General features: G+C 43.3%; 1 protein-coding gene across 7 annotated transcripts in view; it reads right to left on the bottom strand.

Moving 5' to 3' along the window:
• The window catches only part of UNC80 (unc-80 subunit of NALCN channel complex), a 449,893-nt gene that overhangs the window by 322,854 nt on the left and 102,892 nt on the right, over positions 1–24,147 (bottom strand). For all 7 annotated transcript variants that reach the window (XM_085870661.1, XM_085870659.1, XM_085870657.1 and 4 more), the window contains 5 exons: positions 21,838–22,107; positions 20,199–20,330; positions 17,938–18,085; positions 15,950–16,095; positions 315–478 (listed from right to left, as the gene is read on the bottom strand). In XM_085870661.1, the coding sequence (XP_085726787.1) occupies positions 315–478; positions 15,950–16,095; positions 17,938–18,085; positions 20,199–20,330; positions 21,838–22,107 (860 nt within the window). The remainder of the gene's footprint in view (positions 1–314; positions 479–15,949; positions 16,096–17,937; positions 18,086–20,198; positions 20,331–21,837; positions 22,108–24,147) is intronic.

Consider the following 24,147-nt stretch of genomic DNA (forward strand, 5'->3'; position numbering starts at 1 on the left):
GATTACATTAAATGCTGAATGGTGTTTCCAGTTCATTGTCTGAAAGTACAGTCATAACTTTGATTACATCTTAAACTTTCTCATTCCCCTATTGCTCATCAGGTAATAGATCATATTTAAAGAAACAAAATGATGTCTTGATTAACATCATTTTTTTTTTCATTTCCACGAGACCCACTGCAATGGTATCGTGGGCGTACCAAGCTATCCTATGAGGATAGTTTTATGAGGTGTTGTAGTTAATGTTGTAAGTTTGTAATCTTGGCCAAGGAATATATGAAAGAGAAAGTGAAAAAGGCAATCACATAGCTCACCCCCTGTTGATGCCAGCCCTGTGATCTGGGCCTGGGTCAGACTTTTTGCCTGGCATGACACAGTTGGTGCTGTCAAGCAAGCCACTCAGCGCCACCCGTCGGAAGATGTTTCCATGGGTCTCTTTGATGAATTGTATGCACTGTCTGATATCACAAAATAATCCCTATGCACAAGGCCAGAAACAGAAAATGAGTGCGTATGACAGTAAATTTGGCTTTGGTGTATTAAAATGCACAAAAATGGCAGAAAAAGTACCGGTATCTCATGCCTGAGCCACATTCACATTCCAACATATCTTCTAATTGCAGGTCGTGATAATTTTGCAGGTCGCACCAAGCAGGAGATAATTATGAAGCTCACCCCATGCACACATGAACTTCTCTATGTTGATGATTCATCCTGAGTTGCACATCCTCGACAATATGTTCAATAAATTACTGATAGTGTGCAATGGCAATCAAGTAATTTCATCAAACAAGCAACACAAACAAGACCCGGGTACTTTACCAACCTCCCCCACTTGCACAAAACAGAGACCCTCAACTATTATCGTCCTCAATGGTACAGCACCAAACCCAGTGAAAAGGTTCACCCACCTTGGCAGCACGGTTGAAAATGACAACACACTTGGCGCTGAACTCACAAACCACAAACAAACCACAGCTGTTGCCTTTGATCGCCTTCACAGTTGAGTATAGTCCCAAAGATATATCAGCCCTTAAAACTAAGTGTAAAGTCTACAAAGCACCAGTCCTCACATCACTCTTCTACTCCATTGAGACGTACACACAACATAGGTGGCACATGAAGAAGCTTGCTCCAGTTCAGAAATGATGTTGGCACATCCGCTGGATCTCCTGGCAAGATAATATTACCAACGTCGATGTCCTTCAGAGTGCCTGCATACCAAGCATAGTTTCACTCATCACCTTACAGCTTTGCTGAGCTAGACGCACAGTCTGCATGGGTGAGGACAGACGACCAAAGGCAGTTTTCTATGGAGAACTTTCATTGGCTCTAGAGCAAGAGGTGGTCAGCAGCTGCGGTACAAAGGTGTTGTCAAAAGGTATCTGGTGGCTGATGGTATTGTGGTCAACATTTGGGAAGAAGCAGCACTGGGCCATGAACAGTGGTATAACCTGGTCAGTTATGGAGCATTACCTTCTGAGGAAATCCGCACTCACAAGGAACAAGTGAGACAGCAAAGGCGCCATGAAGCGTCTGACAACCCTGCCCCCAGCTACCATCCGATGTGCATTCCGTGGGAGTCACTTCCAGACCATCAATGGCCTTTGGTCCCGCCAAAATGCTTTCCAAATATGTTGAACCTTTCTTATCTTTTCCTGACGTTATCATCGAAAATGATGCACAGCCAGTTCAGTTCAACAACCCCAATTATTGAAACCTTTGTAATGCGACAGCTGGAGAAAGTTTTTGGCTCAAGTCTTTCTAGAACCAGCTGGCTATGCCTGACATTCAACTGAAGGTTATTTTGGCAGGATTTTTTTTTATTTGTTCAGGGTGCCAGTGATAACTCATCTACTCTGCGTGAAAGATTCAGTGGGATGTTTAAAGTTCACCAGTTTTTTTGTTTTTTCTTTTTCTTTACAGGAGCGAGGCTCATAGAAGAGTAAGATAGAACTTACAATGAGACAAACATAAAGGGAACTAGTGAACAGGAAAAGAGGAGAGGACAGAGAGGAGGAAACACTGAAATGCTAGCATATAAGACAGGCAGTTTAATATCCATTTGAAGCATGGTACACTTTGTGATGAAACTCCATGCGGACAGAGCACCAATCTGAAAGCTTAGAGTCAGGTTGTGCATTGAACCCAGACTCTCACTACTTTTACTGCTTCTTACTCTTCTGTAACCACCCAAATTTTGTCACCTTTTTTGCGGGGTCAGCTGGAAATAATTTTGGCCCAAGCCCATCACAAACCGGCCGGCGAGGCAGGATGAGCGACTGAAGGTGATAGGAATTTGAAATTTGTTCAGGATCTCTCAGGTAATATCTCAGCTACTCGTCACAAAAGACACCATAGGATAATTAACATTCACCAAATTCTATCAGACCAGACTCCCGGCAGAGCATCCACCCGAGGGACGACTCACTTCGTGATGCAAAATCCTGTAGTCCTGTCTACAAAGTATGAATCCGACAGTTTAGTGGGTCGAGAATCAGGCCCAGACGAAGTAAGTGAAAGCCAGGTGTGCTACGTATGCACCATCCTGTGACAATGCCAATTACCCCATCACACCGATGCAAATAAATTACATACCATGGGTGTTTGCATCCTCATGATGTATAGCCAGTTTATTTTTAACTCACAGAAGTACCCGGCATTGCATGGGGAAAGTCAATGAAATATTCTGGTAATTAAATTTGTGTCCCTGACAAAGAAATCACAACAACCTCAACATACGATCTTCACAAGACGTATTACTCGATCACTCCAGGGAAAAAAAAATACAGGCAGTGTATCAGCACAAGACCCGATTGAGGCCTCAATGCCAATTATCTGGTTATATCTGGGGTCAAAGTTTTTTTTTTATCCAAACATCACCCTCAACCTTCCGCTGGATGAAAGTTTGATTGCACGCATTCCTGCATGGGTCTGAATGCATAAATGAACAAATAAACAAACAAACAAACAAACTTTCTTCTTTACATATTAGACAGCAGAGGACCCAACCACGATCTAGGTGCGTCGTATTTACGTGTTACTTTTTTCTTTTGGATATATGCAATTTCAAGGCTCATGTAAGAGCGAACACACAGGACGTATAACAAGGGGAGCAGGAGACGAAGGGCGAGAGAGGAAAGAACACAACAGTGGGGAATAGACACATGAGGAGATCTGGGAAAGGGAGAGGGATGGGGTGGGGTACATGGGGTAAACAAGATGGACACTACAGGGACTTTCAGGAAGGAAAGCAGGGAATACGAAGGAGGTGGGTGTGGGGTGGATTAACGGGGGTAGAAAAGATCGAGGATTTGGATGGGGGATGATAAGAGGTGGTGGAGAACAGCTGTTTTGAAGGCCTGGAGGGAAGAATGGGACTGAACAGAGTGTGGGAGTTTATCCCAAACGTGGGGAAAAAGAGGAATGAAAGAGTGAAGGTGAGCAGTGATTCGTGATTTGTGATTAGGGCTTTTCAGATGGTCCTTTTGGAGAGACCTCGTGAGAGTGTGAGTTTTGTCAGCATTGAAAGACATGTTTCACGTGTTGGACCAGCTTGTGATTTTATACAGATCTGCAAAGAGTGAAGAGGCTGCTGCTTGCCAATCTGAGGGATGACAGATGATATGGCAGAGGGTAGAGTCATCAGCAAAGAGATAAAAGAGGATTTTCCAGAGAATCGGAGAGTTCATTGATGAAAATGAGAAAAATCACTGGGCATAGAACACTGCCTTCAGGAACTCCTGCCTGGACAGGAAGAGGGGATGAGAGAATTCTATGACAGGCCACACGTTGATTGTGACATGAGAGGAAGTCTGTGAATCAAGAGTGGAGATTGCCTTGGATACCATAGGAAGAGAGTTTGGTGAGCAGGGCACGGTGCAAGACCGTATCGAAAGTATATGTCTCGGGAGATGGCTCTGATTTCATGTCCAGCATTGAGGATCTCCACACATTGTTTGAAAAGCAGGAGCAGCAAGTCCTACTTGAAAAGCAGGAGTTTGAAAAGCAGGAGCACAGAGTGACCTGGTCTGAATCCAAATTGATGATCAGAAACCAAGTCATTGGAGAAGAGGAAGGAATTAATGTCTGAAGCGATGATGGATTCCATAACCTTGCTGATGATTGGGAGAAGGCTGATTGGTCTGTAGTTGCAGGGATCTGTGTTTGCACCTTTTTATGCAGAGTGGTAATGTTTGCTGATTTCCAATCAGATGGCAGATGACCTTGAGCAAATGAGAAGGTGAATAGAACTGAGAGAAGGTGGGCAAGAGCAGCAGAGCAGGTTTTTAGGACACGTGGGCTGATGCCATCTGAACCGGTTGCAGAATCAGAGTCGACGTTTGACAGCAAACTCTCCACCTTGTCAGGAGAAAAGGACACAGAGTGCAGGGACAGTTGGGTGTGATGAGTAGGGTGGGTACAGAAAGCGATGGGTTTCAGTCAGTTGATTTAGACGCAAACACCGAGTTTAGGCATTCAGCCTTTTCACGTGCGGTATCAGCAGTGCAGCCATTTGAGGTAAGAGAGGGGATGGAGGGAGAACATACACCAGAAACAGGCTTAATTCGATGTCACTAGGATTTAGAGGATGGAGACAGGTTTGAGAGTTCAGACTTGATATTGGAAAGATGTTGTTTCCTGGCTCTCTTGGGTGAAGACAAACACTTGTTCTGACCTTTGTGGAAGGAACTGAGAATTCCTTCAGTTGGATACATCTTCCATAAGACGAAAGCAAGTTGTTTCAGGACAAGTGCCTCGCCACAAGCTTCAGTGCACCATGGGTGGGAGGAAGGGTAGGACAACGAACTGAGATTGCCATTAGTTGGATTTGCCTTCCATGAGACGAAGGCAAGTTGTTTCAGGGCACCTGCCTCACCACAAGCTTCAGTGCACCATGCGTGGGAGGAAGGGTAGGACAACTGAAGACGACATGAGATAAATCTGTGTATGAGAGAGAGCAAGTATCTTTTAAATAATTCCCAGGATGAATTGATGTCGGAGGAAATAGAGATGGGAGACCAGTGCAGAAGTTTGATGGCTGCTTGAAGACCTTGCCAGTCGGCCTGAATGAAATGCCAGACTCGTTGGCACTGAGGTGGTTCTCTAATAACAGCCAGAGAGATGTCTCCTTTGACAAGCACATGGGCAGATGAACCGATTGGATCAGAGGAAGAACAGCAGATGTTTTCAGGGAAATTGGTCAAAATCAGATCCAGAGGAGATGGAGTACCATTGGTCGAGACCCTGGTCGGAAAGTTGACAGACTGTGTCAGTCCCAATGAGTCACAGAAGTCTTTAATTTGCTGAAGAGCAATGGTAGGTGAGGGAGGTACCCACATCCAGCCAACTGACATGATGGCAATTGAAGTCACCACATATGAGGAAGAGAGAGTTGGGATGAGAGGATAGAAGTTGGTCCATGTTTTCGGCAAGCAAGGTGTAAATGGAGTCATCACTGTTTGGTGGACAGTACAACACACATATAAACATGAGGTGGGAGTGGAGGGAAGCCATGGTCAGAGGTATTCCTCTGGGTGTGGGGGAGTGAGGGCAGTGCATGGAGAGTGAGGAATGGAGTTTTTGATGAAGAGAGCAACTCCTCCACCAGGGCAAGGCTCAGGTCTGTCAGACCGGAGGAGGGAGTAACCAGAGAGTGATACAAGGGAGTGAGAGACATCTTGAAGGAAAGTTTCTGTTAAACAGATTATTAAATGGTTTGTTTGTGGCAACCTGTATGGAAAGATCTGTCAGATTTGAGTGAAGGCCCCGGATGTTTGAGCTCCACACTGTTGAGGAAGATGGAGGGAGGAAGCTTTGGGTGCAGGGGAGGGGGGAGGGTAGGACGAGTGAGGAGTGGGGAGGAGGAGGTTGTGAGAGATGTTGACAGTGTGTGGGGGATAGCAGAAGAGCTCGAGGAGAGGGCCGGATGAGGAGGAGAAAAGGCTCGGTGGTGATGGGATGAGGCACAGTGGGGGGTAATAAGAGAGGTGGCAGAGGGAAGTTGAAGATTGGAGGAGGTGGAGGAATGAGATGGAAGAGAGAAGGCACGGAAAAGGAGGCAGCTTTGTGGATATGAGGGAGGGGGGCAACTTTGAGAAGGGGGAGTGAGGGGGGAGATTGTTGTGGGAAGAGTGTGCAGGTTGCTTTGAGAGGGACGGGAGACAATGGGAGCAGGCACGGCCAAGGGGCAGGTGGGTGATGGGAGAGAGGAAGGATGAGACTTGGCAATGGTATGGTGAAGAAGGGAGCAGGCAGGGGAGGTGCGATATTTGAGGGATTGGGAAGAAGGGGAAGTGTGAGAGGAAAGAAAGAGCATGTTTTAAATGTTGAGGAGTGCACTGATTGAGACAGTGAGATATCTGTTAGATTAGAACGGAGACCATATATGTTAGAACACCACACAGTTTGGGACATCAGAGGAGCTGATACTAAAGCAGAAGACAGTGAAGAGGAACGAAGAGCAGTGGTAGGATGAGGGGCAAGATGGGAGGGGTAAGGAGAGGGTATAAAGGGTGAGGGTTTCGGAAGAAGTAGATGTAAGGAGGTGGGGTGAATTGGCACGTAGTTGGAAAAAATTACCCCCGTGTGGGGGTGACGGTCAACTCTATAATACCACAAGTTCTCAATGTTCAGTTCAGGTAACCGCGAAACAGTCCAAACTAACCGTTTAGATTGAAATAGTTCACAGAGATACACTTGGATAATACTACTAATGACATAATTTATAAATATGTATTGTTCATTTAGTACCCGGATTTACACATCAGAATCACCAGCAAGTGCAATACGTGGTTTTCTGGTCCGTCCACTCTCTGGGGACATTTCACTTCCAGTTGTAGAAAAAAAACGAAAAAATAGGCTTAGCTCTCGGAGATTATGATAATCCTGTAGATTATTCTTCAGATTATAATGCAACTTTCAGAATGAAAATTGGTCAAGTATTTATAGAGATATTGAGGTTTGAAAAATCGTTAGAGCGAGCAAATTCATTAATTATTAATTCCACAGAAGTTTCGTGACACTGCACAAAGTAACATGTCAGGTATGAAAAAGCATTTTGTATGCCAGATTCATTAATTATTAATTCATTAATTATGGAATGTACTCATTGATATATTAATCAGAAAGCCCGAAGCATGTAGCATAATTTATCACTTATCCCCTCATCCGGGATCCGTGGCCTCGCCCCACTGCCTGCAGCCCTATGTCCGCCGGTGATTATGTTAGATATCGGCACGATCGAGAAGAGCCTGCGAATCATCCCTGCTGATGCACTGAATTGATGCAATCGTTCGGCCAGAATATTCGTTGTCAAGATGTTGCGTGATTAAATCACCAATACAGTCACTCGAATTTATACCGCCGACATACTTCTTAACAATCACCTTCGCCACAGAAACCACAGTCAATCTGAACCATGCTGGCCACTGCTCAGACGCCATAACCAGACTACTGTGCAGTTCTACTACGCAGTTTGGTTAAAGATGACTCGGCATTTTGGCGCGCACACGAAATCACATTTTGAAAATAAATGCCGACGTTTACATTTCGGGTTTTGAAACTTTTGCACCTTCGGCAAAAAAATGTATAAATATAAAAGGCTAAAAATGTGTTTTATAGTGAACGAAGTAGGCTTAATACTTAACGCGTGCACGTGAGAGAATAGGAAATAACAACAACAACAACAACAACAACAACAACAACAACAACAACAACACAATAGCCCTGGCTATTTCAAATCCGTGTCATTAGCTATGACTTTTTGCTTTCGGTTGTTTTTAACCGCTGTGCGGTGTATAAACACGATTGGGTTTTATTTCTATCTTGTGAATATTACTTAACGCGTGCACATGAGAGAATAGGAAACAACAAAAACAACACAATACCTTGGCAATTGTGAATCCGTGTCATTGGCCATGACCATTTTGCTTCCGTTTTTTGTTTTGTTGTTGTTTTTTTTTTGTTTCCGGTTTTTTCATGGGGAATGATGCATGCCAGGAGATCATGACCGGAAGTGTTTATTTATTTATTCAATTATGTTTTTCCCAAAGTAAATTTTATACTTCCGAAGGTGATTTTTTTTTCATGACAGGAAGTGTTTATTTTGTATTTAACATTACCGGGAGTGATTTTGATACTCTTTCCGGAACTTTTAATTTCTTTTATGCTTGACCAGAAGTGATCGTTTATTTATTCAATTATTTTTTCCCCCAAAGTTAATTTTAATAAATATATCTCCCGCATCATCAAAAAAAATTTTTAAGCGCGATTTACATTATTTGTTCGCTGATCCCGAATCCAGGCCGAAGTAACCGGAAATTGCGTCAAAATCATCAGCTGTGCGGCGCTTACATGTACCATGGTATAGTTGGCAAGTATACAGTTGTGAACAAGTTTTATGTAAAGTCAGAAGCAAATGTAAGAAGAATTCTACGTTCACTTCTCGGCTTTGCCTATTCCATATTATTTATATTTCATTTCTCCTTCCTTCCTTCTTTGCGAATCGCATCGGCGTTTTTGGCCATCTTCCAGATCACGTGACGATCAAACGGGAAGGAAATTCAAAAATCTGTCCGGTTAGATACAAGATAATGTTTTTTTACTGTCATAATCAATAAACAGTTGCCGAATATCTTGTAGAATGGCAGACTAGATAGGTTTTGAAAATGGCGATTTTTATAACTTACGTGACCTTGACCCTGACCTTGAACCTGGACAAAAGTTATATCGTTGTGCAACACTCATCCACCTCTACCCACATACGAAGTTTCATCAAGATCGGAAAGAAAAATTGTTGACGGACGTACGTACGGACGGCCATTTAGTCCGGCTTTATTAGGTCATCTCGGTAGAGATGACCTAAAAAGGGACTATTGATGGAACACAAACATGCATTGCAAACTGGGATTGAAATTTTTTTTAAGTCAGAGATGCGATTAAAGACATTGCATGAGGGATGCAATAGAGAATTAAGAGAACGCAGAAAGGAAATGCTGTAACAGTGGGACTTTGTATACATGGGATGAAGGAAAGAAAAACAAAATGACCGTTTTTACAGCCATTTTTCCCTGCGGTGCAGGGGTTGGGCTTTTTCTTGAGGCAATGTTTTATGGCCGGATGCCCTTCCTGACGCCAACCTTGGTCGCCTCTTACAACACACAGGGATATGGTATACCTATTCTTACCGGGGCATACGCCGGGACCAGTACACTGGTACTCATTTCGCCGACCTCGGAAGGATGACAGGCTGAGTCAACCCCTGGTGTTAATTCAGCAGCCAACGGGGCTTGAACTCAGGACCCTGGGATCCCAAGCCACCACCCTAACAACTAAGCCAACACCAGGCTCATGGGATGAAGGAAAGGCCAAATTGAAAACAGTCTTTTCAAGAAGAAGAAGAGAAGTGAATTATGACACAACAAAGGGAACCAAATGTGTGAAAGTGGAAATTGAAGCATTTTATGACTTTTTTTTTTGATAAATATTAGGTTAGATAGGTAGAGGAAAGGTTGAAGAAAAAAAACCGTGAAGGTATATGGTGAATTTGGATCGGCGAAAACAAAAGGAAGATGGGAGGTCGGTGAAAGATACGGGAAGGGAAGAGGAAGAGGGGGGCAGATAAATCACGTGGTTACGGGAGGGAAAGGTGAGAAGTAAAAAGAATGAAGATTTTAATTCTTTTTAAGATTAGGGAAGATTAGGTAAAGGAAATGTTGAAGAAAAAAATCATGAAGGTGTTTGATGAATGTGGGTCAGCAAAAGTAGAATGAAGATGGTAGATCAACAAAAGAAGAGCCTGGTGTTGGCTTTGCGGATAGGGTGGTGGCTTGGGATCCACGGGTCGAAGTTTGAGCCCCGTTACCACTGAATTAACACCAGGGGGTTGACTCAGCCTGTCATCCTTCTGAGGTCAGTGAAATGAGCACCAGTATACATGGTAATAGGGGCACTGCATCAGCGGCAGAGCCGCATCCCTAACCAATGATGCAACCAGCAGACAAAAAGGCAGCACACGATGGGAACAGAAGAAGGAGGAAGAAGAGTCAGGACAGGAAGTCACGTGGTTACGTTGGGTATAAGATGAAGATGGAAGAGGCTTATTTTTTTTATATTTTAAGACATGAAATGGAGGGTTTCGTTGGGAGGAATATAAGGAGAGTGGAAGGAAAAGTGGTGAAAATAATAACTTGTGGTCATAAGGAGAAAATACAACAAACACGATTATGCACACGATTCCAATTTCACCATTCACCTCACGATTTTTTCGACAACACTTCCATGACCTAATCTGATGAAAACTCTCTCAAACAATAAAAATAATAATAATAATAATAATAATAAAAACGATCCCTTATAATGCTTCATCTTCCTCTTTCACACATGTGGTACTCTTTACTGTATCGTAATTCACGACTCTTCTGCGATTCAAACAGACTGCTCTCAATTCGACCTCTCCTTCATACCTTGCCTAAAAAAATCCAACTGTAACAGCATTTCTTCTCTCCATTCTCTGAATTCACCTTTATTGCATCCCTCAAGAAATGTGTTAAATCGCATCTCTGACCTAAAACTTTTTAAAACCCCAGTTTGCTATGAATGTTCACTTTCCATCAACCATTCTTTTTTTCCAACTTCAGTGCCAACTCACCCCCTCACCCCTCACCCCTCACTCTCAAAGCAACCAGCCCACTCTTCTCCCTCCAAGCCTCCCTCTCACCTCTTTCAAAAATTCCTCCCTCACCTTTCTCCCTCAACTCTCCCCACTCACCCTTCTCCCACCATTCACCCCCCTCACTCACCCTTCTCAAAGTTTCCCCCCCTCTCATCCACAAAGCTGCCCCCTTCCCGTGCCCTCTCACCTCCATCTCTTCAACTCCACCTTCTCAAATCCTCAACTGCCTTCTGCCCCTGCTCTTGCCCCCTCTCCCCCAGCACCACAGAGCCTTTTTTCCTCCTCATCCAGCCCCCCTGAGCTATTCTGCAATCCCCCATACTCTTGCAACAACCCTCCTTACCTCCCCTCCCCCTCTCCTCCCACCCCCTTCACCCAAAGCCTCCCCCCCTCCCTCTTCATGAACAGTGTGGACTTCAAATATTCAGGGCCTTCGCTCAAAACTTTCAGATCTTTCCATACAGATTGCCACTGACAAACCAGACAATCTGCCTAACAGAAACCTTCCTCCCTCAAAACATCTCTGACTCCAAAGTATCTCTCCCTGGTTACTCCCTCCTCCGGTTTAACCGATCTGAGCCTCGTCCCGATGGAGGAGTTGCTCTCTTCATCAAAGACTCTATTCCTCACTCTCCATGCACTGTTCTCACTCCCCCACACCCAAGGAATTCTTCTGGCTACGGCTTCCCCTCCACTCGCACCTCATGTTTTTATGTGTACTCTACCGTCCACCAAAGAGTGATGACTCCATCGACACCTCACCATCCGAAAACATGGACCAACTTCTATCTTCTCATCAACACTCTCTCTTCCTCATTTGTGGTGACTTCAATTGTCATCATTCCAGTTGGCTAGGTGTGGGTAACTGTCATGGCACTTCAGCAAAAGCTTTCTGCGACTCATTGGGACTGACTCAATCGGTCAACTTCTCGACCCGGATCTCAACCAATGGTACTCCATCTCCTCTGGATCTGATTTTGACAACTATCCCTGAAAATATCTGTTGCCCTTCCTCCGCTCCAATCTGTTCTTCTGACCACATCCTTGTCAAAGTGGACATCTCTCTGGCTATTATCAGAGAACCACCTCACCGCCGTCGAGTCTGGCATTTCACTAAAGCCGACTGGCAGGGTCTCCAAGCAGCCATCAAACTTATAGACTGGTCTCCTATCGCTACTTTCTCAAACATCAACTCATCTTGGGAATTCTTTCAAAGAAACTTGCTCTTCCTCATGCACAGATTTATCCCCTCTCGTCTTCAGTTGTCCTCCCCTTCCTCCCACCCATGGTTCACTGAAGCTTGTGGTGAGGCAGCTGTCCTGAAACAACTTGCCTTTGCATCATAGAAAGCAAACCCAACTGAGGGCAATCTCAGTTCCTTCCACAAAGCTCGGAACAAGTGTGTATCTACCCTCAGGAGAGCCAGAAAACAACATCTTTCTCATCTCAAGTCTGAACTTTCAAACCTCTCTCCCTCCTGCAAATCCTGGTGGCATCTAATCAAATCTGTTTCTGGTGTATGTTCCCCCTCCATCCCTTCCCTTACCTCAAATGGCCGCACTGCTGAAACTGCACATGAAAAGGCTGAATGCCTAAACTCGGTGTTTGCATCGAAATCTTGTGTCCAAAACCCATCGCTTTCTGTACCCACCTTACCCAGTCGCACCCAACTGTCCCTGGACTCTGTGACCTTTTCTCCCGACAAGGTGGAGAGCTTTCTCTCAAACCTCGACTCAGATTCTGCAACCGGTCCAAACGGCATCAGCCCACGTGTCCGAAAAACCTGCTCTTCTGCTCTTGCTCACCCTCTCTCTGTTCCATTCAACCTCTCATTTCCCCAAGGTCATCTGCCATGTGCTTGGAAATCCGTAAACATTACTGCCCTGCATAAAAAGCTGCAAAAACAGATCCTTGCAACTACAGACCAATCAGCCTTCTCTCAATCATCAGCAGGGTTATGGAATCCATCATCACTTCAGACATTAAATCCTTCCTCTTCTCCAATGGCCTGATTCCCAATCATCAATTTGGTTTCAGACCAGGTCATTCTACCCTGGATATGCTACTTTGCTCTCCCAACAATGGATGGAGGTCCTCAATACGGACGTGAAATGAGAGCGATATCCCTACACATATCGCGTGCTTTTGACACGGTCTGGCACCCAATACTGCTCACCAAACTCTCTTCCTATGGTATCCAAGGCCATCTCCACTCATGGGTCGTGGACTTCCTCTCCTGTCGCAGTCAAGGTGTGGCCCTAAATCGAGTTCTTTCATCCCCTCTTCCCGTCCAGGCTGGAGTTCCTCAAGGTAGCGTCCTGGGCCCTGTTCTTTTTCTGGTTTTCATCAATGATCTCTCCATCTCTCTGGAAAATCCTCTTTATCTCTTTGCTGTTGACTCCACTCCATACTCTGCTGTACCACCTGCATCCCTCAGACCGGCATGCAGCAGCTTCTTCGCTCACTGCAGATATGGATAAAATCACAAACTGGTCCAACACGTGGAACATGTCTTTCAATCTGGACAAATCTCACACTCTCACTATGTCTCTCCGAAAGGACGGTTTATAACCCCCCCCCATCCACTTTCTCAACAACCCTCTTGAAGAAGACCTTTCTTTCAAGCTTCTGGGTCTCACTATCTGCCATGATCTTTCCTGGGAAAGCCACATTTCCAACCTCACCTCCAAAGCCAGTCGCCGACTGGGAATCCTCCTTCATGCAAAGTCCTTCTTCGGCCCGCCTGAGCTCCTGACCACTTACAAAGCTTTCGTCCGCAGCCTCATGGAGTTCTGCTCTCCTCTCTTGGCTGGTGTTCCTGTCTCCCACATTTCTCGGCTTCTCGATGTGGAAACCAAGGCATTTCGGATCATTGGCATCTCCCGCGATGAGGCTGAGCCTTTGGGCCTCTCACTCTCACCGCAGGCAGGTCGGTGGTCTTTATATCTTCTACCGTCTCCTCTCCAGCCTCGCTCGTGTCTCTGTGTCTGTCTCTCTGTCTGTCTGTCTGTCTGTCCCTCTGTCTGTCTGTCTCTCTGTCTGTCTGTCTCTCTGTCTGTCTGTCTCTCTGTCTGTCTGTCTCTCTGTCTGTCTGTCTCTCTGTCTGTCTGTCTCTCTGTCTGTCTGTCTCTCTGTCTGTCTGTCTCTCTGTCTGTCTGTCTCTCTGTCTGTCTGTCTCTCTGTCTGTCTGTCTCTCTGTCTGTCTGTCTCTCTGTCTGTCTGTCTGTCTGTCTGTCTGTCTCTCTCCGATTTGTCCCCACCACATTTCCGCAGGTCGCTCAAGGTCCGCCAACAACCCCCTTCTGGTAAAACTACCAAAATCACGAATCACTGCTCACCTTCACTCTTTCATTCTTATTTTTTCCCACCTTTGGAATGAACTCCCTCACTCTATTCAATCCCATTCTTCCCTCCAGGCCTTCAAAACAGCTGTTCACCACCACCTATCATCCCCCATCCAAATCCTCGATCTTTTCCACCTCCGTTAATCCACCCCAAATCCACCTCCTTCAAATTCTCTGCTTTCCTTCCTGAAAGTCCCTGTAATGTCCATCTTGTATTCCCCATGTTCCCCGCCCCATCCCTTTCCCTTTCCCTTTCACAGATCTCCTAATGTCTCTGTTCCTCACTGTTTTGTCGTTCCCACTCCCACCCCTCTTGTCTCATGCCCCCCTTGATGTGCATTGTGTTCGCTCTCATATGAGCCTCGACAAGGTATACAAAAAAAAGGGTCTTGGTGGTCTTCAGGTTCTTTGTGGACTAAAGGGTCTTATGAGTCTTCAGGGTCTTAGAGGTTTTCGGGGTCTTAAAGGGTCTAAAGGATCTTAGTGGTTTCAGGGGACTTAAGGGTCTTCGTGGGTCTTAAAGGGTCTTCTGGGTCTTTATGGTCTTAAATGTTTTAGGGGCCTTTAAAGGTCTTAGTTGGGGTCTTTGGAGTTTTCAGTCTCTTTGGTGTCTAAAAAGTCTTCTGGTTCTGAAAAGTATTAAGGGTCCTAAAGGGTCTTTGGGATTTTAAAGGGTCTTAGAGGTCTTAAGGATCTTGAGGGTCTTCAGGTCTTTTTGGGGTCTTTAGAGTTTGAAGCACTTCAGGGTCTTAGTGGTCTTAAAGATCTTGGGGCCTTAAAGGGTCTTCAAAGGTCCAATGGGTCTCAACAGTCTAAAGCCCTGTTCTTCACTGCACAGCCCATGGGCCACTGGTAACCCCTGACGTGTGGCTGATAATACACAAATGTGAAAACGCCGCATCATAATCTGCCATAAATGATATCAAATTGACCCAATGGTTTCAAATGAGTGTTACAACACAAAGCATAAGAGCAACGTAACTACATGAGGCCATGGTTACAGTATACAAACAATTATGCTTGCAGCTCAGTTAACCACAACATAGAAGACTATATGGAGGCTGGGCCCAGTTGCAGCTATTCTGGAGTCCTGCAGGTGGTGTGGTGGCTCTCACACTGATGTCTTACAGAAAAAGTGCCCCCCCTCCCTCTGAAACAATAGTGAAGATCACTGGTCTAAAGGGTCAGAAGGGTCTTCAAAGGTCTAAGGGGTCTCAACAGGCTCAAGGGTTGAAAGATTTAAAAGGTACATTCCAATTGTACGTAATTAACAGATGTACATGTAGTCAAGATGCAACTGACGTTCAAACAGTACATAATTTATGAACATACTATATCGTCACATGGCTTCACAGATGGATGGAGTATTAAGGGTCTTGGGGGTCTCAGGGGTCTTTGAAGGCTGAGGTGGTGGATGAAATACTTGGTCTGTGTGCTAAAGACAGACAGACAGATAGATGACAAATTTTATTTGTTAGCTATCATCTTGAATACAGCAGACTATCTATATTCCTGCTTGGAAAGCACATGTATTGCAGTTTAACTAGGATTTAATGCCACCAGCAAATACAAGAAAGAACACAGTCAAGTGAGCTGAGTCCCGCTGTTTATCCTTCATTTTCTTTGCAGCTTGCATTAAATTGTTGACTGATCTTTCTTGCTACTAAAACCCCCAAAAACATAGTAACAGAGATATTGATATGCTCCAGCAAGATTAAAGTACAACCACTACATAAACGAGTGAAAGTAGATAGAACGAGACGGGTGTAGAAAGAAACCATCAAAGTTTGGCAGCAACAGCAACAAAATTAAAGAAGAGAAGAGACCAAAGAAGTTCTCAGAAGCATTATCAATAGGACCCCCTACACTCAATTCCACAATTAATCAATTATCAAAAGTACTTAACTCAAGCATCACTCCGAATACACACCAAGTTGTCAGAGCTGTGAAGCTCGTGGGTCGCAGAGGCACAGCGGGTAATGAGTTGCTTGAATGTGCAGCCCACCACAATTGACTCCATGCAGTGCATTGGCCGCTCCTCACCACTCACAAAATCGTTTCCAAATCCAGCTTTGCCTGTCCCATGCAGGTGACAAACCATGAAAAGTATAATGAAGGAATGCCTGGATCTGTCAAAAGTATTTTCCTTTACCTCTGCTTTAGAATTATCTGTTTAAGTAACGCGCTATAAATTCAAACATAATTCATTGGAGACAATGTGATAGTTCAATTAACCACTGATAACAAAAATGAATGCAATATGAAGCTAATATAATGTGCAGTCCAGTCAAATGATGCCACATGATTAATTCGGGGTTCATCAAGCTAGTTCACTTTTTAAAGAACTATGTAGTCGACAGAGCTCTTCAATTACCCTCTAATGTGAAGACAATGAAGGAAGATCCAGGGATTGTAGGAATGAGGCACAACTATAATTATTAGGGGTTAAAACTGAGCTCAGCCAAAATGCTCCAGCTGAAACACTTACACATGGTTCAATTGGGAAACTGTTCAGGTGAAAAGTATTTTTCATGGATGTATTGTATTGTACAATATGCAATGAAAGAAACTCAAGCATTGGTCCAACAAACAAAGTACAATTTGAATACTCAAGCAGAAAAATGTTCAACCCTCAAAAATATATGGTGCAATTATTTAGCAATCATATAAAGTCAGTCTCGACTCTGTTACTATCCTCAACAGATAAGTTATCACACTCAAATGCTTTTTGCAATACCAAAGAAAGCAGTTCTTTCTGGCTAATAATACAAAAAAACACCATTGCTCGCTGAATATGGTAATGTATAATTGCTGCTTCGAAATTTATACCCCACACGCAAAGCAAAAGGAGGGGCAAAGTCAGCCTATGGTCGAGGAACACCTGATTTTTAATTGAATTTTATATTTTGAACATTGCAGAACACAAATCAGACCACATGCCTGCAGTTTAGCAGCACGTTGGCTCTGAATTTGGCAAATTGTATCGATTTTTGTCCTGATCACGCATGCGTAGAGAGAGTGAGATAATTATTTTAGTCTGTCCACCTGTCTGGCAGTCAAACAAATTTGAAAATCATTCCAAACAGGGAATTTACTGTTTTTAAGGATGTCATAAAGGACACAAACAACAGGCACGAATATTTAATGTAACGTGGTAAATAAGGTGGTGTAAAAGACGGTGCGTCAACAGCGGAAAACTTCTGAAAAAAGTTTTTTCTTCCAACACAATTTAAAGCCTTTATTTCATTTCAATGATTTTTTTTTCTTTTTTTAAAGTGTATTTTTTCAAGGATATATTTTTTCTATTTTTCAGGATTAAAAAAACTTGAAAAATATTTTTCATAAAAGAGTAATTATGTCTCTTCTATTGGAAATGTAGACAGTGATATGCAAACTGAGTCTCAAGGGTGGTGAAGAGAAACGTTAAAAAATAGTAATAAATACAAGGTACAGGGAGGTGAAATTCGCTACACATGATGTGTAACACACACACACACACACACACACACACACACACACACACACACACACACACACACACACACACACACACAAACACACACACACGTGTTCATTTACATCCATAGGATGTCTAATAAATGAAGAAGATATAAGCACACCTGACGCTAGGTTGAGGTTTCAGACTTTTGCACACTCACAAAGCTGTTCAGTCAAAACAAAATGTCCCAGAAGATAAAGAAAATAGGATCACATTTGTACATGTAGTGTTAAAAATACTGCTTTTTGATACAAAACATCACATCTTGCAGGCTCTTTAAATATTTTGTTGCCATTTCTTCAACCCATCATTTTTGATGGGCTTTTGCACTACAAAATAAATAAAAACACAAAACAAAAGTTAATCGACCAGGAAGTTTACAAATGAAAGCATTACCACAATTGGGTGGTTGTACTTACTGTCAGACATGGTTTCCATACAAAATCCCAGCAAGGCATGCAGAAAATCTACGACGTTGTTGAGGGAATCTTTTCGCACGTAGCAACGGAAGGTGTTCTTGAAGCTGAACTTATCCAGCTTGTACAGGCGATCTAAGCAGTCATATGCCTAGTGGAAATTCCCCAAACATTATTCAAATAGGAAGGATGACAGAAAATCAATTTACAGCTCATTCCATACCAACTAAACTAACTTTCCAATCGAGTTATTCATGCAACCATCAAAGAGATTGATAAAAAAAAATTCTCAAATACCTTCATGGGTAAAATTATACTTCAAAGAATGTTAATACTGAACTCAAAGTGGTTTGTTCCATCATTGAAATTGATTACTTTCTTGGCGGTTAGTAGTACCTCCTTCAGGTATGAAAGCCATATTAAAATGAAAGCAAAAGCAGTGGAGGTGTCATGTTTTAAGGTGTCTTTCACAAATTCTTAGATACTTCAGTTCTCCATTATCCCTGTAATACAAAGGGAGGGAGAGTCGGTTGAATGTTATCCCACTGTTAGCTTTCCTTGTACTGAGACAGAATCTTCAACGATAACGTATTTTTCTGCAAAGTCCAAGAGAACAATGGCAGCTTCAAGAATCGAGAGGATGATTCTCCTTGAGTGATTGTATGTGAACAGACCGTTCTTTTGTGACAAAAGGTTGTTGAAAAAGTCAATCAAATGCATCGCAAACTGTCTCTAGAATCTCACGTGAAGAGTTCTTGAATGTCATGCAGGTTAAACTTGCATTATGTTATTAAAGATTCATGTATTATTAATTGAATGACTTAAGTCGATTGATATTTAAAGGGCAACTTTAGGAGAAAATGTGACTTTCATCCATGCCGTAGCTGTAGCAACAGATGATAAAGAATGGCATATTGTTGTTGTGGTGTGATTGGGAAAGGGGGGAGTTTATTCTGATAAAAAGGTCAGTGAGACAAAAGGAAATAAAATAATGTACATTTGAAATATCAAAGATTAGATGGAAAGTGAGTAAGGCAGCTAATGTTTTCATTGCCGGAAGCTGAGAGCTCCGCACATCAGCCTCTGAGCTGTCCAGCTTGGGTTTGAATCTCCGACCAGCTATAAACTGTCACCCTTGTGTTTCGCAGGAAGTGCAAGGCATCAATGTGCATGCAGTCCTATGGATCGATGTTAAACTTGGCATCACGTCTGCGGGTATTAGTTGGTGGAAGTTAAAGATTTCATGGTTGGTATATTTTGAGAAGAGGTGACTTAACACCGGTACCCTGAACAAATTACAAATCCCTTCTCTAACCTACAGCAGGCACTGCTTCAGTGGTATACCTATGCTCCCAGCAATGATGCAAACCAGCATACATGTGCTGCACACATAATGAAGCAAAGATTGTACAAAAATCTGCAATTCCAAAAAAAAAAAAACCCAACATAGAGGGAACTGAGCCAAGAAGTGAAATTTGATACTGATGTCAATCACATACACTGTATATATTTCTTAAGTGTGAGTTTTGATGAATGAGACCGTCGTTTCTTCCCCTTTGGTCAACAATATCATGCATCCAGCCTTCAACCTCAGCCATACATACAGTATACAAATGGATTCATGCCTGTTATCAGTGATCTAACGATGCCAAAATGTTTATCTGTAACTCTCTGACCACTTATGTGGGCACTGCTTGAATCACCAAATCTCTAAAATCCGGTCATGTAAGACAAAATGTCTGGTTTGAGAGTCCAGGAACTTAAAAATGGAAAACTTCCAGTTAATTGTATGGGCATTATTGTGGGCAGATTCTTAAATTAAGCTTGGGTTAAAATCTCTCAGGATTCAAAAGTTTGGCTTCATACTTTATTTGAATGAAACAGTCACACCCCCATTTCAAGTGGGGCCATAATTCCCAAAATACTTGGAATTAGAGGTTGAAATATAGTCCATGATCATTTTACACATAAAGGTATTTTGGAAACTTTTTTTCATCAATCTCTAAGATAGATGGTCACCTGAGGAATCTTTTTGAAAAGTTAGGTGAGTTGGTGTAGAATGGAAAAGTAAAAACTGGAATGGTAAGGGAGACACCTCTCAGTGAGGTGGAAAGCAATTACCATGCTGACAATAGAACATCATCTGTGTTTGTGGGAAGAAGTCTAACATTAATGGTGAAAGAAAATTGCAAAAACACAACTCCACAAAAAGCTGATAAACTGTGCCTTTCAATGAGAATACCCTCAACATCACTATTTCATACCAGTGAACGGAGCCGGTCACCAGACAAACCCCTGTGACCCTCACCACACCCGTACGCACAGCCCAAAGACTTGATGATGCGAATTAGTAGCATGAGCATGAGTCGATGTGTGTTCTCTCCTGTGATGTTCTCCTGGAACAAATACGAATAGTAGTCTCATCTGCTTTCATTCACAAGGCCAAATCCTTTGGGTAGATTATGTAGAAAACAGCACAGGAAGAACATCTTTACCTCTGTCAACGAAGGCAGATGGAGGTTATGTTTTTACCCCTGTCTCTGTATATCTGCCTGTGAGCAGGATATCTCAAAAAGTTGTTGACGGATTCGGACGAAATGTGGTGGAAATGTTGGGTGTGTGACAAGGATGCATCGATGAGATTTTGGTGAAGATTCAGATCCGGATCCAGACACTAAATCTTTTTAAAATGATTCCTCAGCATTGAGAGGTGGGGCCAAAAAACGATATATAACATGATATTTCAAAAAGTTGTTGGCGAGTTATGACAAAACTAGGTGGACAAGTTGGTTAGGTAACAAATACAAGCAGTTTTGATTTTGGTTCAGGTCCAGATCCAGCCTATCGGTGGAGTACAAAATGTAACCTTTCAGCCTGGCGGAGGTGTGCACTCCACCGAGTATCATTCTAGTTACTACATGGATTCATGACTGCCATGCATCTATAAAGTCATAATTTTGATGAAATCAAATTATATTTTCCTTACATTGCTAAATGTTTGTCGATCATGGAGCTGTAGCAAAATGCCGATCTACGTATTCAACAAAGTTTCAAGTTAACGCATGACGGTTGTACTGTTTTTAAACCTTGACGTTTGTTGAGCTCTATCTGCTTGTAGGAATTGTAACTGTAGGAACAAGATACTTGGAATACTTTATTCAACGAATCATGTTGTGGGGGAAAAATTTATATTAATGTATTTTAAATTGTAACAAATGGAGTTTCAGAAATGTAACTTTTATGCTGCAAGTTGAATTGGCTGTCATTTCTGGCCAAAAGACTTTTGCCCAAAATGATAAGAAATGTGTTGTTCTGGAGCAGAGTGACCGAGCTGATAAATGAACCTTTGCTTAGAAATGTATGAAGTGGCTTTTCGTCTAAAGGACACGTCTACAGTCTGGGTGAATCTCCCCCAACCTCTCTCTCATGGAAGTATAAAATATTTTGAAAGGCACATTGTTCTCAGTGCAAGCACGTGAGAAAGTATAGTTTCTCAGTGGCGTGTACTCCTTGGAACTGACCAAGTACCAAGTTGGAATAAAACTCTCTGATGTAATGTAGAAGTGAATTGAATCGGGTTGGTCTAACTGTTAACTAAAGTAAGAATAAATGAAATAGAACCAAATAATATTGCAATCAATGGGGATTCTTAAGTTCATTGTACAAGGGTGAGAGGTGTATGGTGTATAATTAGGAAATAAATTTTTTCACAAGGACTTGTGTGGACATCAGTTTTATAGGTGCCGATAGGGTTTTTGTAGGATTTTATAATCAAATCGGACAAACGTTAAACTCTGTCTGAAGTCAAATAGGATTCCACAATCGGCCAGTTAGAATCCTTCAGGAGGACAACGATCACAACAAGGTGGGTTTAAAAAATCCACGTCAATGTATAGTTTGCACCTTAATGCTTTCTGGCGACGTTTTCCCTCCAGCTTTCTCGTCTCTCCGACGCTCGCTAGTCTTCGTCTTCAGGTCAGACTGCTCCCGAATGCCCTCGACACCTGCCCCAGCTTCTGCTCCCACCAGCACTTTGTCGCTGCGATCTCCATCTTGGCGACACCCTGGAACAGTGTCAAGCTGCAGCAATTCGTGAATGATGTGCAACGCTGTATCAAAGATGCGAGAGCTTGCATCTCTACTAAGTACCACAGACAAGGCCTTCAGTACCACCTACAAAAAAAAACAAGATGCAGAGAGGAAACACAATACCAATGAAATGTTTTTTTTTCTAATGTGATGTCAATAAAGCATTTGTTTCTACCGAAAAAAGGTCATCCAATCATACGCAACCTCGTCAAAATATTTGGGTAATGTCGGCTTATTGACCTTTGAATTCCACAACACCGAAAAAAAATCTCTCCTATAAACCTAAACAAATTATCTTGCATGCATGTTACTGTGCTTCCTCTCCTCTTCTCTCTCTCTCCTCTATTCCTGGTCTTTCATTTCCATGCTTGTTGTGTCTATTTGTAACGTCCCCAAGGAAACCACAATGTAGGAGGAAGCATGCACTCAGTATGCATCATCGCCATATTCCCAATAAACCACATTATTCTTGTATCCCAGTACCAATCCCCCCCCCCCCCCCGACACATTCTCACTTGACATGATACACATGCAAAACAATCGGACATCTCCAACTTGCAGACATCACAGCTCAATCACACCTGGCTAATCTTACGTCACCTACCATTCTCTGCCAACATCCCTGTACCAACTATATTCATTGCCTCTAACTACTCATCTGAATCTAGTTTAAACCGATCAAGTGTCCTGACTGCTACAACCTTTGCTGGATCCCAACTGACTGGAAGAGGGGCTTTGCTGTCCCTCTCTGGAAAGCCAAGGATGACCACTAGGACTGCAACAACTAATGAGGGGTGACACTGCTCTCAGTGCCGGGCAAGGTCTATGCTTGGGTAATTCTTGATAGGGTTCACCACTCTCTGCTTGAGCATCAGCACCCAGAGCAGTCAGGGTTTACACCAAGGAGGTCAACGATTGACATTATCCTTGCTCTTCGGCTCCTCACTGAACGCAGATGAGAGTTTAGGCAGGGCTGTTTCCAGCCTATATTGATCTCTGCAAAGCATTTGATTCCGTAAATGGGGATGCCTTCTGGAGGATTCTCGGTCTTCGTGGGGTGCCACCAAAACTGTTCAATCTGATTTATGAACTCTGGTAATGAGAATGCTGTGAGGGGTGGTGGTACCATCTCTGACTTATTTCAAGTTGGTAATGGAGTTCGTCAGGGGTGTGTGCTAAACCCCACACTTTTCAGCACTTGCATGGACTGGATTCTAGGAGGATGTCAGAGATATCAAGCTGCGGTGCATGATTTGGGAATGTCTATGTCTGACCTTCGTTTCGCAGGTTATGCAGTCATCTTTGCGGAGATGTTGGATATCCTTATGCGGGACCTCCAGGTGCTGAAAGAAGAGTCAGAGCCACTGGTATTACAAGTTTCCTGAGTCAAAACTAAGATCCAGGCTTTCAAAGACATATTGGATGCTGCTATCTTGTCTGTTCCTGCTTGTGGCAAGGATATTGAGGTCACATTGAGATTAATTAACCTTGGTCGTGATATTCATGTCTCGACATGTTGTGAGTCTGAGGTCAATAGATGTCTGGGTCGCGCTTGGGGAGTCATGGATTCACTGGATCATGGGGTGCGGCGCTGTCGGTACTGATGCAGGATGACGAAAGCCCGAGTCTTTATGTCCTTGGCGTTTCCAGTCTTGCTGTACGGATGTGAGGCTTGGACTCTGACCTCCACTGTATTTGGAGGTCAGAGGATCTGAAATAAGGATCTGAAACAGATACTTAACTCCTTCAGTACCAGATTTCTTTGGAGAATCTTTGTCTATTGCTGGTCAGACTTTGTGTCCAATGAGCATTTGCTGAGAGAGACTCAGATAAGATTTGTTACCTTTATAGTCCGTGAGCGTTGGCTGTGACTTTATGGGCATATGGCTCATTTTCCTGATGCTGAACCTGCTCACCAGATTTATTAGCGACTGAACCTCGTGGGTGGAGGAGGCCAACAGGCTGACCATGTGCCTCATGGTTGTAGCATGTTTATCAGCATCTCAAGCAGATGGGGATGGGCCAGGTATCTACCTGGGGATGGCCAGACGGAGGCCCCTGGAGTACTGGTGGAAAGTGGACACAGTGACGTGCTGCTCCAGTGCAGGCTCCCATACCTGACTT

This window comes from Eptatretus burgeri, chromosome 2, assembly GCF_056783735.1.
Source record: "Eptatretus burgeri isolate ZD-2024b chromosome 2, Ebu_testis_v1, whole genome shotgun sequence".
Taxonomy (NCBI): domain Eukaryota; kingdom Metazoa; phylum Chordata; class Myxini; order Myxiniformes; family Myxinidae; genus Eptatretus; species Eptatretus burgeri.